General features: G+C 42.9%; 1 protein-coding gene across 8 annotated transcripts in view; it reads left to right on the top strand.

Moving 5' to 3' along the window:
* Positions 1 to 17,543, top strand: part of Map2k5 (mitogen-activated protein kinase kinase 5) — a 277,836-nt gene that overhangs the window by 156,269 nt on the left and 104,024 nt on the right. For 7 of the 8 annotated variants that reach the window (XM_008836355.2, XM_029565020.1, XM_008836356.3 and 4 more), the window contains exon 16: positions 6,715 to 6,786. In XM_008836355.2, the coding sequence (XP_008834577.1) occupies positions 6,715 to 6,786 (72 nt within the window). Of the gene's footprint in view, positions 1 to 1,279; positions 1,328 to 6,714; positions 6,787 to 17,543 lie in introns of all 8 variants that reach the window. The other variant, XM_017799000.2, reaches the window with a different exon arrangement.

Raw genomic sequence — 17,543 nt, forward strand, 5'->3', positions numbered from 1 at the left:
CCTCATTTGTGGATCCTAGCACCAAATCCTTATACAAATATCCCAGTCACCACCCATCAAAGTAGCTGCTTTTTCAACAGACAAGAGATTATTACAGAGTTACCCCACTGGTCACATACACAGATTCTCTGTGAATTGTCCAAGCCTAAGTGGCACATCTAGGGTGCAACCTCTATACCCAAGACTCATGGAACATAGAACAAGGGATGAAGAGAACACTAATGCATCTTTCAGTTCTCATCAACGAAGCTCCCTCATGCAATAGAGGGTCAGGAACACAAAAGGCCACAAATGGCCAAAACTCAGAGAATAAGAGTCAGCAGAGTATGGGTCCTTGGACAGGATTCCTATATTGAGGTCCACCCCCCCCCCAGACCTCAGGGACCATTGTGGAAGAGGGGGTGGAAAGATTGTAAGAGCCATGGAGAAGGTACATGATCATCTGGAAATAGCCCTACAGGACTCTTCTCATACAAACCTACAGCAATGGTGTCAGCATGCACAAGACCCATGCAAACTTTAGGCAGACAGAAACCCAGCACAGAACTGTGGAAATGAATAGCAAGCCCCAATCTTAATCAAAGAATTATTGGAAGCTGATCACTGCTGGGTAAGGAAGAGCTAATCATTCGAAGGGAGAAACTCTAGATAGGCTGACCCTGGTGGATGAACTTGCACTGAGGGACATCTGGGGACACTAACTTTACATACTAGACCTTAATATGAATGACAGAATGTATGAACTCGGTGGGGGGGGAGGGCAATGGGAGGGCGCCAAAGGGGAAGGGGAAAGGGTATAAAGATGATTTTATGTATGAATTATACAAAAATTCAATAAAAAATTAAATTATAACCTTTGGAGAGAGAGAGAGAGAGAGAGAGAGAGAAAGATCTTAAATGCTAGTAAGGAAAATGAATAATTACTGTAGATGGGTAAAGACTCAGAAATGGAAAGCTGGAGCTGGAGAGGTGGCTCACAGGATCAGAACACTTGTTGCACAGGCATGATGACCAGAGTTTGAATACACACACGCATGCACGCATGCACATGCGCATGCACACATACAAATAATCAGGTATAAAAGTTTGACATCATGATTTTGAATGACTGATGTCTTGAAATTTTCAGGATGTTTCTCACATATTATTCTTTGGGATCAGAAAGAGTCTAAATGCCTCTCCTTCGCTCCCAAATGGCTGCTTTGGGGGGTGTTTGGTTTACAAGCCCAGGCTATGTCCATTCTCACTAATGCCTTTACCTGGAATTGTGTCTACTCAGATTGCATGCTCCAGCTCATTTGGCCAAACTGGTGCCGTGATCCTGATGGTAGGTGATGACTGGAGGATGCTAGTATTTGCTGAGTGTGCCTGTGCAACACTTCTCAGTCAAGTACAATACCTGGATGCATTTCATCCTCATACAACCCATGATGCATACACATTGTATTATCAGCTTTGTTTTACAGAGAGGACCAAAAATGAAATAACTGTAGCCCAAGTTCTCAGCGTCGGCATGCAGTGAAAGGCAAGATTTCATCAGGACACCAGCCATTTGTTTATGTGAATAGCAGGTTACGTTATTTGGATCAACTCTTCTGTTGAAAAAAAAAAATACTAGTTAAAAATGCCTCAAACCAGGGCTGGAGAGGTGACTCAGTGGTTAAGAGCACTGACTGCTCTTGCAGAGGACCCAGGTTCAATTCCCAGCACCCACATGGCGGCTATGAACCGTCCTTAACTCCAGTTCCAGAGAAATTCATCGCCCTCTTCTGACCTCCATGGCATTGTACAACACAGGTGCACTCACATACATGCAGGCAGTACACTCATATATATAAAATAAAAATAATAAAATAATTTTTAAAGTGTGTCAAATCATCAGAAAAGCACTAAAGAGCTAAAGAGATAATAGGGAACTCCCAGGATGGTTTTGGGTGAAATCCCACCACAGAGAAGATCTGCAGCCGACTGGAGCTACATTTTCTTGAAAGCAGTTGCTGATATCATACTCAGACAGAGAGGTTGTGGTCATGCCCTGAGGCCTCCTGGGCAGAACGCTTCTCAGAAGATCCTCACTATTTCGTACAGAAAACCCAAAGAGGTCCCCTCAGAGGATAGGCAGACTAGATCCGAAGCTTTCCTCCTTCCCATCCCAGGAATTAAAAGGGTCTCCTCAGAGCGAAGCAGAGATGTAGGAGGGAAAGGAGGAGTGGAATAGGCTGGGACCAGCCCAGGCCTTGCACAGCTTCACACCTGGCCATTTATGAACTGATTCGACTCAGGGTTTCTTGCTGAGAACTTGCTCTGGAATGGCCTGTCCACCTTAGGCCTCAAAATCCTCTCCAGTTTTCTTGATGTTTAGGTTGTGATGCCTAAGCCACCTCTCCAGTCCCAGTTTTCAAGAGGAAAAAACTACGATGCAGTCAAAGAAAACCAGGTAGATACAGCAACATGAGGATGGTCTGGCAGCACAACACAAGCACACAGGCTTAGGAGTATACATTTTAAAAGTGGTACAGTAGATTCAAAAATCCCAAAACAAAACTAAAATTTTAAACTCATGGGATTGGAGAGGTGGCTCAGCAGTTAAGAGCGCTTGCTTCTCTTGCAGAGGCCCTGGGTTCAATTCTCAGTGCCTGCATCAGGTGACTCACAACCACCTGTAACTTCAGTTCCAGGCCCTCTTCTGGCCTTCTTGACCACCTGCATGTGTGTGGTACAAATACATATACACAGGCACACAGACATAAGCATAAAATAAAAATAAATCTTTAAAAAAATAAACCTCACTGTACGCTATTTGGGAGGATGTTGGGCATAACAGAAGAGAGAATTAGTGACCTGGGGGATCAGTCTGTTAGGGCTGTCTGACTCTCTTTAACTATTGTGTTGTGTTGCCTATACAGGGATCTTGCCGTGTCTACCTAAAAGAAAATTCTCTCACTATGATGCATATGTTGATAACACGCTAGCCTGAAGTATTGGCACCTGCTTTGTTAATTTTCTGAGCAGCCTGACTGAACAGAAACTCCTTTTTCAGAAAAGATAAAATATGTACCTTGATAGCTTCCTGCTTCTGACAGTTAAACCCTGGAGTATTGTGTTGTAAACAGACAGTTTTGGAATTAGTTAACTAAATATGGGTGCTGGCTAAATGCCCAGTCACAGGCAGTAGCTGGAGGGGGTGGTGTGTGCCAGCTTGAAGAGACTGCCTTGAAGATTCTCAGTGGATTCAGATTTTCAGATATCACCATGCCTTACTGCTCAGAACAGGACAGTTTTTGTTTTGTTCGTTTTTATTTGCTCCTCCCTTCACCCAGTACAGAGATGCTTCAGGCAAGAGTCATGATTTTCTTATTATTTAGCTTTCCACACCGTTGACAGCTGTTGTGTGAGAAAGTAACCCCAACCATAGCCTTTTGACTGCAAAATATCTATCAGAGATCTTCTGTCTGCAATATGGTTAGTGATTGGTCTTGTTTTGTTTCATTTTATTTTTGAGGGACGAGGACAGGGCAGGCTGTATTGGCTTCAGGTGTGCGACTAGCTTTGAACTATGCAGCCTCAGGCCATCATATCTTAACTCCATAAATTTATGAGGTATAGAGGCTCTTCTTGTGTCTAAGCCAGTTGCAGGGGCCTAGGCACCTTCCTAGGGCCCTGTCTACCTTGTGCATTGTAGGGTAGGCCCCAGGAGCTTGCTGCCTGGTTTTGCTGGGCATTGTATCACATCAGTGATCTTGTTTCCTTAGCTCATTGCAAAAATGCTTTATGGAGAGGTTGTCAGAATCTTGTGTTTAAGGAGTTCTCTTATTTGCCACCTGATGTTTGTAAACATTTTCACTTTCTCTGTTTTTTCTCTTTAAATTCAATATTCTATGCCCTTATTCAGTGCTCGGTTTGTCTTTGTTTTGGTATTTCAGTGGGCAAATGTAATGAATGTATTTAATCTCATCACTGGGCCTATCAAAATATTTTATATGTGCATTCCACTTCAGTTTGTGTTTGTTTTCTCTATGTTCTGGAGAACTAGTATGTATTGATAGCTGACAGCCAGAAGGAAGAAACAGAGAGAGGAAGGAAAAAAGAGTATGGAATTAGGCAACATTGGATTTCTTCTTTAACAAGTCCAGATGTTTTAGAATTTTCACATTTACGAGGAGATTGAATTCATGCTCAGAACCACATGTGAATGAACATCCCTTCTGTCAGCGCCCATTGGCTGATACTACTGTGTGCCAATGGTGGCACTAGATGTGAGATCAGCCCTGTGGGGGAAGAGATGATTACAACACAGTATGATAAATAAAAGTGAACGTTAGGCACAGCATTTTATATTTGTATGTGTATGTTCGGAGGAAGAATACAGGGAGGGCAGAAGTCAACCTTGCATTGAGAGCACCTTTTTTTTTTTGACACATTTTCTCACTGAACCTGGAGCTCATTGTGCAGCTAGACTGGCTAGCCAGTGAGCTCCAGGGATCCACTGTGTGTTCCACCACACCTGGCTTTTATGTGAGTGCTGGGGATCTGAACTCAGGTCTTCATGCTTATATGATAAGCACTTTACCAAGTGAGCCATCTCACCAGCCTATGCACAACATTTCATGAAGTACAGAGACAGTTTGTCATTCTGCCTGAGTAACAGGCAGGTGTGGTTAACACAGGTGGCCCTCAGACAGCGGCTGTAGGAGGCGTAGGTACTAAGCAGAGAATAGGAAGACAAAGGAGACCTGGGAAGTCCTTTCCTCTGCAGAGAACAGAGAAACTTCTACTAGCTGGAATTAAGTGTACCACAGAATCTCTCAGAGAAGTTATTCTCATAAGTGAAGATCCCCAGACCTACCCTAAACACTGTAGTTCAGGAGGTTCCCGTGGTAAGCACCTCAGGCAGTTCTGTAACAGCTGATCCAGAGGCTCTTTTCAGAAATACTCACTGCCCCCAAACTAATGCCTGGCTTTTCTGAAGTCTAATTCTGGAGATGGTTTGTTACACTGAAAAGAACTTCAGTTTTATAGAAAGACGTAACTGGGTTTGAAGGGCTGGGGATGTGGCTCAATAAGGTGCATGCTTGTGGATTCTGATTCTCAGTATCACGTGGACTGGGCTTGGTGGTGCATCCTGTAATCCCAACACTTGAAAAGGAGGAGGCAGAAGAATCAGAAGTTCAAAATCATCCTTAGTTACATAGCAAAGTCAAGGCCGGCCTGGGCTATATGAGACCCTGTATCTCTAAAAACAAAACAAAACAAAACAAAACAAAAAACTGGGTTTGAATCCTGGCTCTGCTTCTGAACAGTAAACTTAAATAGCTCTAGGCCTGGGCAAGTCCCTGGCGACACCCAGTTTTGACCCAAGGCCGGCCTGGGCTATATGAGACCCTGTATCTCTAAAAACAAAACAAAACAAAACAAAACAAAACAAAAAACTGGGTTTGAATCCTGGCTCTGCTTCTGAACAGTAAACTTAAATAGCTCTAGGCCTGGGCAAGTCCCTGGCGACACCCAGTTTTGACCTCTGCAAAGTGAAGCCAGTCACATCTACCTTTTTTGCAAGATTGCTATGAATTATAGAGGACCCAGTTCCTAGCCCAGTGTCTGGCACATAGGTCATTAAATGACAGCATCATTACCCTTCTGGTCCAGAGGATGTAGCATTCATAATGATCATTATGTGTACTAACCTCTCTGTGCTTCTTTTCCCCCATCTGTTAAATGAGATGGTAATAGCACCTGTCTCATGCATTTTCAACACAGCACTTAAAGAAATGCCCTACACATGGCAATTCCTTAATAACTACACAATGATGGTGATGATGACAGTTGTGATGTCATTCCCATAGGCTGGCCAGTTTCATACAAATACCTCCTACTACCTGTCAGACTGACTAGAATTAGATAATGGGATATGGGTTAGGACCCTAGTCCCGCTGAGATTAGTTCTAGCCTTGAGCAACTACTGCACTTTTGTGGGACCTCATTTTCTCCTATTCCTTTGCTCATCTGTTCATTCCAAACGCTTCTGTACATATCCTATGGAAGGCCAAACCCTGGGAGGGCAGACAGGAGGCACCAGCTCAGTGTAGAATTGTTCCTGGTGAAATAGAGTGTGCCTGCCAGAGCTGTGAAGAGCAGGCATTTGCTGCACAGTTGGAGGGGAGGACCAGGTTTCCCTGGGGGATCTTGATTCATGTCAGAAAGAAACCCTGCTGAGTGGAAGAAAACAGTGAACATAGGTGAGACTAGGGAGAGGGGCTGTTCCTTAAACTAGTCTTACAACTCTCCATCTCCCCTGCAAATTTGAGATTACTGCCAAATAAAAAGTAAAAAAAACTAGAAAATTAAGCCCTGGTCTTTAAGACCCTTCTGTGCAAATCCATGTAAGTGGTAATAGATAATTTTATGTAATTTGTCACTCCCATAATTCAGATCATTGGATTTGGAGGGCAATAAGGCATAGGGTCAAGCCTCAGTTATTTGCTACTTAGTTTCTTGCCCAAATTACCTGCAGCTTTCATTTTCTTGATCTGTAAAATAGGGATAATAATCTTCCTCACAGAACTGTGGAAGATTCTATGTGTTACTTCTATAATTCATATTACATACATATGAAATTGTTTTGCTATTCAAGTGTTGGTAGTTGCCCACATTAGCTGAGCTCTCATTCTGGGGTAACTTACATCAACTCACAAATTCCCCACTGTTCTCTTACAGCCTGAAAGAATTTCAGGAGAGCAGTATGGAATCCATTCTGACGTCTGGAGCTTGGGAATCTCTTTCATGGAGGTATGTTGCTGTTTGGTGTCAATGACACTTCTTTACTAATAGTTCCACCCAGGAGAATACAAGCTTTGAAAATAATATAAACCATTGTGTTATTCATGTGTGTATAGTTCGACTTCGAAGTCCTTCCGTTGATATCCCATGAGACTTATGGACTGAGTTACCCCAAAGCACTGCTTCTCGCAGATCACCTCTGTAAGACATACCTGACATGCTTGTTAAAAATGCAGGTTTCTAGCCCCACCCAAGACCAATTCAATCCAGATCTCTAAAAATGTGCATGCAGAAGCTGTTCCCTGGGTAAGCCTTCTGCACACTGTGTCTAGAGAACTGCTTTCTGTAATGGGATTCATAAAAATGCAGGGTGATGTAGCCTTTTTGGAATGTGTATGTGTGACATCCAAGGGATATTACTTTCAAAGGTCAGCTATGCTCATTTGGGTAAAAAAGTTTTCTATGTTTTTTTAAAAAAGAGAAAATATACTTCATTCTAATATCATATCACACATGCATGTGGGGTGGAGGTGATCTAATAGGAGGGGGGATGTGTGTATAGTATAATTTCATATATTTATTTTTATTGCTGTATTTAGAATGGAATTTTTTCTTAGTGAGCCTGTGCAGCCTCACTAGAATGCTATGCTAAGGAATGGACATATGACTTATATTAGAAAGACACCTGCTCAGCTGGAATTAGACTCCTAGAGAGCATAGGTATTCGCCAAGTCCTCAATAACTGCTTCTCAACTCATCAGTTCAGATAAAGGAAGGCTTTTTACAAAGTAGAAACATGTTTAAATAACATCATAGAGTTCCAATCACAATTGTATCACTTTATTTTGGTCAAATACATTTACTCTAATTTTTGTAACGCACGACTACCATTATACTTGGAAGGAAATGTCTTCAGACTCAATTCACCTGCACAGTAGGAAGACAGCCCAAATAAAATGTTCAATGTTTATTAAACCATATTTTTCAGCTTCTACCAAAAGGAAATCTAAGAACTATAGTCTGTACATCAACTGAGAGGCTGGAACTAGGGTGCAGATCTTAGGACCAAGGCCCCGGCAGGACCCTGAAGGGCTCGTTCTGTTAGCCCATTTCAAAGGGAAACTAGTGCTTCTGGTCTGTAAGACTCAGGCTTTACTATCATATAATTTCCCTTTGGACATTTTATTTTCCTTTGCATATTTTAAATCATTATCATTGGTGGTATTTTATAAATGATCAGATATGGTGCAGAACAATTGAGAAGTCACACAGTGCAGAATCACAATCCCAGGTTAGGGTCAGAGGACCTAGATTATAGTTCCAGCTTTGCTACAAGTTTTCTAGGTGGTCTAGGCAAGCCCTCAATTCCCCAAGGAGCTCAGTTCCTTCATCTCTATAATAATGGTCTCTGAGCCCCTCTCCAGACTATCATTTTACAGCTCTGTTGTTATTCATACTGCTGTTGGCTGTCCTTAACTTTCATCAGTAGCAGTAGTTGTGTGCCTGGGACAGGGGTGTATCCAAGCCTGTTGGAGGCATAGACATACTGTTAAGCAGGCTGGGGAGACAGATCAGTTGATAGAGTAATTGCCTGGTATGCATGAAGCCCTGATTCAGTCTCCAGGATAAAACTAGGATGTAATCCAGAAGTGGAAGCAGGAGGACCAGAAGTTCAAGGTCATTCATAGCTATATAGTGAGTAGGAAGCTACCCTGGGCTACATGAAACCATCTCAGATAATAAATAAGTAAGCAAGTAAGTAAATAAATAAATAAATAAATAAATAAATACTGTTGTATAGCCAGTGGGTTTCAGATTTAGAACACATGTGGCCACTATTTGTCCCTTCCCTGTTGATTTATGCATTCTCACATTGAGGGCTATGCTTACTTGCATGGACAGTAGCGACAGAGTAATGAAATGGTACTCATGTCTTGGCTCTCCTGGAATAGGTTTGGTGAGGGATAGGGCATGAGGGCAAGAACAGAAAACAAAGTGATGAATATGTAGTTTGTCACATGGTGATAAGTTCAGTGGAGGCAAAGATAGTGGGCAGTGCTTTGATAAAGTACCACTGGAAATGCAGAGATGTACGTGCTGAGGAGGGCAGTGCCTTCTGACAGTGAGTACCAAGGACGGCACGGTCATGGAGTGTCCACAGTGTGTGAAAGGAAGACAGCCTCACCTGACTGGAGTGCAATTAACAAGGAAAACACATTCAGGGAGGTAGCTGGGGACCAGACCACATTCAGTCTTATAGGCCAGGTGCAGGACTTCAGACATTGCTCTGGTTTCAGTTTTCAAAGGGTCATAGAGGCTCTGTGGAGCATGACTGTAGAGGGGCAGCATGGAAACAAGAGGGTCAGGTAGGACCATTGATAGATGCCCAATAAATGTAACATTTTTATATATATTTCATATTACATTTTGTGTCCTCCAGTATTTTGCTAGGTACTAGGAATGCAAAGCCTAATAAAAAGATTCTGCTACAGGGAGAGATTACCTGTGTGTTCATTTATCCTGGAGGCATTTAATATAATTATTAAATAGTTTATGGAACACTGAAGAAAACAGACTCATTGGATTTGTAAGATTGAGAATGAAGTATATGGAGCTGTGTGAGAAATGTCAGCTTTGAATATAGGACAACTGAGTGTCAGAAGGACTGTGGTAAAGTACAGAGCAGGACATGACCATGTTGCTGGAAATAAGGGCCAGAAAGGGCCTGGGCGCACCTGTGTTAATAAGAGGGCAGTAAGGAGTGAGTGGTGAGACAGGAGAGATGTGAGGTGTAAGGCGGAGTCTGCTTAGCGTTGTTGAGGTTTGTTGAGTACCTCTTTGTATGGGATGCTTAACTAAGTGCCTTCAAAAAGAATATGGGATGGTGCTAGACACTTATGACCCACCAGGCAGGCAAGTGACAATGTATGACCAACCTAAGTGGTAGAACATATGTCACTAGAGAATAGAGTGAGGACCCTGGCGTGTGTTTTATGCCAAATTTATTTGGGGTCAGCATTAGTTACATTTCTGTTGCTGTGATAAAACACCATGACCAAGGCACTTAAAAGAAGAGTTTATCTGGGCTTCCAGAGGGATGAGAGTCCATCATGGTGGGGAAACATGGCAGGAAGCAGCTGGAGCAGAAAGCTCACATCTTCAAGCAAGCACAGAAGCAGAGAAACTGGAAGTGGGGAAAGCTATGAACTCTCAAGGCCCGCCCCAGTGATGTGCTTCCTCCAGCATGGCCACACCTCCTACAAGTTCCCATGACAACCCCTCCCCAAACAGTACTACTTGAGTCTGTGAGGGAACACTTCTCATCCAAACCACCATAGGGTCCAAGGAAAGGAAAACTGATAGAGAAAGGGAGAAGGGCTTCAGGCATGACAGTTGAGAGAAAACCTCAAGCTCCTTTGCGTCTCAGGGTCAGTGAGAAAGACATTATCCAAAGGGACTATGAAGTTAGTCCAGAAGACCTTGGAGGCCAGGTTCCTCTTTCTTTTTAAAAACCACAATATACTTAGTATAAGCATAATATAAACTATTTTAAATCACTATGGGCATTCTGGGTGTGGTAGCACATATCTGTAATCCCAGCATTCAAGACTGAGAGGCAGGAAGATAAAGAGGTCAAGACCAGCCTGGGCTACATTAAAAAAAAAATCAGGGCTAAGGAGTTAGCTCAGTCATTAAAGTGCTTTATATATGGGCTCGAAGACCTGAGTTCAGTCTCTACTACCCACATGAAAAGACAGGCATGGTGGAGCAGGCTTGTAATCCCAGTGCTGGGGAGGTGAAGACATGTGGATTGCTGGGGTTTCCTGGCCAGCCAACCTAGCATAATCATGAAGCTATCTCATAAAACTCTGGAAGGATGACACCCAAGGTTGACCTCTGTCCTCCACACCCACACATTCACATATGTACACATACTTATACACACATAAACATTCACACAAACCTTCACATGCACACACGCAAAAAATCACTGTACACGGAAGTGTGAATTGCAGTGAAACTTTGCAACCCAAGGAACAGATTGCATCCTGAAACAGTCAACACTCAAAGAATAGCTTTAACATTTTGAAAGAATAGCTTTTCTTCTGTTCTCACTTTTCAAACAAGGCTCTAGGTGTGGGTTCATTCATCAGTTTTTTCCTGACATAGATGTCATAGGTAGGCTCTGGGAGACATAGCTGGGAAGACCCTGCTTCTGGTAGAGAAGAAAGGCACTGGAGCCCTGAAGCTGCAGGCCTTCAGCAGAGTTGTTTGTGAGGGACTCACGGGGTCGGGGGAGAGGGGCCATTAGCAAAGGGTTGGTCTTGAAGGGATCTTGCCACTGGAAGAGAGACTAGATGGAGATCCTTCCACTCTGAAGTGGACTGCTGAAACCCTAAGGAACAAACAGATGGCAAAGTAGGCAGATGTCACCTACAGCTGCACTGCCTGCATGCATACCTTTCTCAGTGCTTTGAGCCAACCAGTTTATTCCTGAGGGAAATCTATGGTAAAGAGAAAAGATGATTGGAAGGATCAGAAGCTGAGCAAGCATCAAGAGAGACAAAATGGGCAACAGCTTTTTGTGTCATCTCCAGTCACCCAGAACCCACCTCCCATGCAGTAAAAACCTCCTCTCTGAGGTTTGTGATGCAAGGGTCAGAAATCTGCCTAAATACTGAGGTCCATCTTTGCCTGCTCCTTCCTTTGCCCATTCCCTTTTAATGTGCTGTCACCATCCCCATTGGGAGCCATAACAGGACTCCTCACCAGACTCTTTCAGAAGAGATGGTGCTTCATGCCACTAAAATGCTGATGAAAAGAATCACAGACAGGTACATTGGTGTCTTGAGTAAAAAATCTTTAGTATCAGACTTTCTTTTACCCAGGGACTGAATGACTCCTGTCCATTCTCAGCTCAGCAGCCTTCTGCCCTGGGATAAAGTGGGTGTCCTTCAGGGTGTTGTCAGCTGTGTAAAGTATTGGAGTTGGCAAAAGTAGCACAAAGATTGAAATTCTCCTTAAGAAAGGTAAAAAGGAGGCTGGAAAGATGGCTCAGTGATTAGCAGCATTGCTTCTTCTTTCAGAGGACCCAAGTTTGATTCCCAGTACCCACAGTGGCCAACACTGCCTGCACAAACAAGGTGCACATATATATACTCAGGCATACACACATACACATAAAATAAAAAAATTTTAAAAAAAGAATAGTCACCTCAAGTAGAGAGGGCGGCAGCTTCCTAAGTGAGGGGGTTCAGCCCCTTTCTCTTTTGTGTGGTGGGGAGTCTATTCCTGGTCTTCCACTAATTAATAACTCTTCATATTGTGTCATTGGAGTCACAGTGTAAATCTGCAGGTAAGAGTCACACATTCAAAAGGTGAATTCTAAGATTTTTTTTTTTTTTTTTTTTTTTTTTTTTTTTTTTTTTTTTTAGTTCAAAGAAACAAAAGCCAGTGCACTGCCTCCTCTGTCCTTGAATTTGCAGTTCCCAGCATGATGTGTGCATATTAGAAAGGAGCCAGGGCCAGTGTGGCCAACTGTATCTGTAATCCCAGTATCAGGGGGAGGCAGTAAGATAGCTTGAGTTTGAAGCCAACCTGAGCTACATAGTAACCCCCTAACTCTAAGGACATGGCAGCACACGCCTTTAATCCCAGCACTCGGGAGGCAGAAGAAGGCAGATCTCTGAGATCGAGGCCAACCTGGTCTACATAGCCAGTTTCAGGCCAACTGAGGCTACAGGGAAACCCTGTCTCAAAAAGACAAAACCAAAATTAATTAATTAATTTAAAAACAAGGCTGGTGGGATGGCTCAGCAGGTAAAGGCATTTGCCACACAAGCCTAATGACCTGAGCTTTGATGCCCAGAACCCACAAGAAGGTACAAGGAAAGAACGATCTCCACAAAGTTGTCTCCTGACCTCCTCTGTGTTGTGGCACACAGAAAGAGAGAGATTTTTAAAACAAACAAACAAAAAACCAAGTAAACAAAACAGAACAAAAAGTTTCTTTGAAAGGTACTAGGCCTCTAATGTTCTGAACATGGGCTTCAAGCGAATATTCTGGTTAGTGATTTTATCTGGAGGATTACTACAAACCTTATTAAGGTTGGCGGTGAGTCTCCTGACAGACTTCTCGGCAGGAGTCAGACTGAAAACCCATCTCCAGCACACACTTGCTCTTTTCACTCTGTCCCTTGCTCTCTCTGCCTTTGTTTGCCTCCTCCCTGGTCTCCTGAGTCTGAGGCGCAGAGCAGGCTGGCTTGATGTGCTTGGTTAATTGGTGTGTCATCTGGTCCTGTGAGGCCCCTCTTCAGCATGATCACTGTTTTATTGAAGTGCTTTGAATGATGTGTTAAATGATGAAAGCAAGGACCATGGCTTAGAAAATGTCTCCAGATAGGTGAAGAACATGTTCAGAGACCCACACAACGGACGTCATTGTCATCAAAGTAACACTACCTTCTGAAGATTTCTATGGGTCTTATTGTTCTGACAGAGTTTTTCTTGAGGCTTTGTTTGGGTTTTTTTTTTTTTTTTTTTTTTTTTGTAACTTATTTTTCCTTTTTCAGTGCTAGGGATGGAACTTGGGGTCTCCCATAGGATAGCTACATTTTCTGCCACTAAGCTGCACCCCCAGCTATTTATCAAGTTTTAGAATTACTTTAAGCAAACTAAATCCATAAAACACTACACCATTCTGCCTATATGAATGTCATTTTCCTTCATCTCCCCCAGATATGATTTAAATGCCCATCCTTTGTGATACCAGCTCTGATCTCTCCAGCTGAAACATCCTCCCCTCTGACCGTCAACGTGCATCTGGCTTGTGGCGTGTCCATTTTCCACTTTGTAGTTCAGCAATTTGTACAGGATTCAAATCTGATTTTCTGATGATCAGCATTATGCAGCACCCTGGTGGGTACTTAGGACATCTTTTTGGCTCAGTGTCTCGCTACTTTTCTAATGGTTTTAAAGTAGTTTCTAGGGGCTGGAGAGATGGTTAAGAGCACTGGCTGCTCCTGTAGAGTACCCAGGTTCGGTTCCCAGCACCAACATGGCAGCTAAAGGCTGTCAGTAACTCCTGATCCATGGAATCTGACACCCTCTTCTGGCCTCTGTGGGCATTGCATGACACCAGTGTGCTTATATACATGTAGGCAAAACACTCATACACATAAAAAATAAATAAATAATTTTTTAAAGAAATAAAGTAGTATCTCAAAATCAGAGTTTTAAGTCTGTTGGAAGCTTTAATGTAAGTGCCCATTAATGCTTGCCAAGTAGATCATGTGTCATACTTTCAAGAAGTGGTTTCTCTTTGCCAAAGCAGCAGACCTAGATTCAAATTCCACCTCAGCCACAGGCGGTCTAAGCAAATAGAAGCCTGGCTGCATCACATAGCCATTCAGGCACCAGTTTCCTCATCTTTAGATGGGTGATCCACTTTTGAAATGTTTACATCTGGGTCAAAAATCTGCTAATTTGCCTAAGGAGGATATGTGGGATGCAAGCTCTAGTTTCCACTCTCCTCTGAAGCTCCACTAAAAATAACCACAAATGAGGTCCCAGCACCATAAGGTCTCAACAGAGGGGGAGAAAGCTACCATCAGAGTTTGGATGTGAGAGAGCAAATGAACAGCCGTGAAAGCAGCACAGCCAGGAGTGCTGGGGCCTACACAGCAGCACGGAGAGCAAGAGGAGCACCCCAGCAGCCCAGGACCTTGTGTCTGCAGATGTCTGGAGCTAGAGAAGGCTGAGAGAATTGTTCCAGAGGTTTGGTTTTGCAGTGCTGGGAATCCAACCCAGGATCTTGCATGTGTTAGGTAGACACACTGCCACTGGGCTGCATCTGTAGCCCAAAAAGTCTGTTTGAAGTGAGGTCTGTTTGAGTTTGAAGCCATATGACTCACGGACCCTCTCCCTAACTCAGGATAAGGAGACCAGTGTCTCTCCCTAGATCTAACATGAGACCAAGGAGTATCTGGGATTGTCAAAGCCTGGTCTCTGTAACCAAGAAGAGATTCTGAGTGTTGCAAAACCCCTCTGCATTTCTACTAGGTCACTGCTGGTCAAGACGACCTTTTAGGCAAGAGCTTAGCAGAGATTTTCTCCATGGAAGTCTGACTACGAAGTCTAATGGATCCAGGGCTTGGAAGTTTACCAATGGACAGCACAGTCAGACCCTGCCCATTAGAAGGCCTCAGCCAGGCCAGTCTCTACACATGAGCCGTTTTCAGTGCCTTGGTTTTTTTACTTTTGGGGGGGGGGATGTTTGTTTTTGTTTTTATTTTGTTTTGTTGAGACAGTGTACCATCCTATATACCAAACTAGCTCAAAATTTTGGTTACCCTACTTCTGTGTCTTGGACACTAAGATTACAGGTGTGTATCAAAATACCTGACTTTCCAATGAGTTAACACTTTTTTTCCTAAGATTTTTAAAATTTTATTTATTTTTATTTTATGTGCATAAGTGTTTTGCCTGCATGTATGTAAGTACTGCACATGTACAGTGCCCATGGACCAGAAGAAGGCAGTTGGATTCCCTGGAAATGGAGTTTCAGCTGATTGTGAGCCTCGAGATGGGTGCTGGGCACCAAACCTTGGTCCTCTGCAACAGCAGCCAGTGTTCTTATCCCCAGAACAATCTCTCCAGCCACCAGAGCCTAGTTCTTAGTGAGACATCTGAGATCTCGAGAGTAAGAACAGAAGCCTTAAAACAGTTGTTTTAAACTGAGAAAAGACAAGTGGAAGAACCAAAAACCAATGCAATATTAAAAAAAAAAAAATCAAATGAACTACCAACCATGCCCTCAGGAATAAGAGAAAATATTGTACTCAAGAGACAAGAACAGCTGCTGTAGTGAGAACTTTCAGAGAAAAATGAAGCAAACAGGAGAAGGAAGATGAGGGCTGATGAGAGCTGGTCAGAGAGTGTAACACGAACAACAGGCAACCATCAAAGTGTGTTAACTTTGACATTATAATGTAGAAGAACTCTGTGCCCTCTTCTTGGTGTTTCTTGAAGAAAAAGAAAAGATAATCTCTTTTTTTGGAGGTGGGGGGTGAGAAAGGGTCTCCATGTAGCCATAGCTGGCCCTGAAACTCCCTATGTAGACCAGGCTGACCTCAATCACACAAAGATCCACCTGCCTCTGCTTCATAAGTGCTGAGATTAAAGGCATTCACCAACGTGCCCAGCTTTTGATCCCTTTTCTAAATGCCGTATGACAGTATTTTTGCCCTGACAATGTGAATTTTTATACACAGAAGTTTCTGCAAATGAACTTAGCATAAGAAGTATTAAAAGTTGGAAGTAATTACCCTCCCTTGTAGAAATATAAGAGCTATTCACACATATCATTTTCCCTTTGCCTTTGTTTAACTAATGCCACTGAGAATGGTTAGAGAGAAGAAAAAGCGTGCTCTTCCACATTTACAAGCAAGCACATAAATCACACTTGAACTTTGTAAGTGAAAATAAAAAGTTTCAAAAAAGTGACATACATCACCCAACCCAGTATGCATGGCAGAAACTTCCAGAGAAGTTTGATAAAGAATTTATCATTTTGGTTTCAAAATCATTTTTAGAGTCCAGGGTTGTATCTTAGTTCTTGAACTCAGATGTGGGATTAACAAGAGTTTGGTTGGTTTGCACGTCAGTACCATCGCTGTCATATGATCTTGACCCATTCACTCTGCTGCTCCCAGTGTCAGTATCTGAGCCAACTGTGTACTTCTGTACACAACTCCACAGTCTAGGCAAATGACAAAGACAGAGGTTCACTCCATGATTGGCTCTGGAGGCTAGAAAGTCCACAATCAATAGACCATGTACCTGGGCCTTAGATCAATATGTGTTATGACATGGAGGAAGCGCAGGCAGGCACAGGTGAGACAAGAGAAAACCAGACCCAACTCACCCAGAGCTGCTCTGGTGATAGCTAACCTTCTACTGTGGTAGTAACCTTCCTCCATTTATGAAGGCGGGGTTCACATGGCCTCATCACCTGGTAAAGCTCTTCAGTTCCCCTGGCAGTTCAATTTCAACGTGAGCTTTTGAGAGAACACTCAAATCCTGGCAGCCAGTTTCTTATCCGTTCAGTAAGATAACATTAGAATTCATTGATTCCTCAAATATTTATTAAATTCCTGGGTGGGTGCTACATACCTGTAATCCCAGCCTTTTTAGGTGAAAGCAAGAGAATCAGGAATTCAAGGCCAGTCTGGATTATACCAGATGGTGTCTTTAAAAATAAACTAGTATTAAACACATAACTAAGTGCCGGGAATCCATTGGTGAATGAAATGAAATGAGCATGTTTCCTTTCTTTGTTGAACCTATAAGGTAATAAGGGAGGCAGAAGATCAATAAGAAAAGTAAACACATTTCTTAAAAGCAGAATTGGAATATTTTTAATATTCTAGGTTATTTATTAAAACTATAATTTAGTGTTATAACCCCAGAAAGTTACTTTAGGAAGCTGCCAAGCCAGCCATGGTAGTACATGCCTTTAATCCCAACGCTTGGGAGGATCTCTGAGATCAAGGTCAGCCTGGTCTATATAGGGAGTTCCAGGCCAGCTGGGGCTACAGGGAAACCCTGTCTCAAAAAAAAAAAAAAAAATTTTAATAAGCTACTCAACCAGGTTGGGTGGCACATATCTGTCATCTCAGCACTAAAGACCATGAGGCAGGAGGTTCACTCTGAGTTTCAGACCAAAACCTCAAGATCCTGCCATAGAAAAAGGAGAAGAAGGAGGG

Source organism: Nannospalax galili, unplaced genomic scaffold (genome assembly GCF_000622305.1).
Source record: "Nannospalax galili isolate Female #2095 unplaced genomic scaffold, S.galili_v1.0 scaffold54, whole genome shotgun sequence".
Taxonomy (NCBI): Eukaryota; Metazoa; Chordata; class Mammalia; order Rodentia; family Spalacidae; genus Nannospalax; species Nannospalax galili.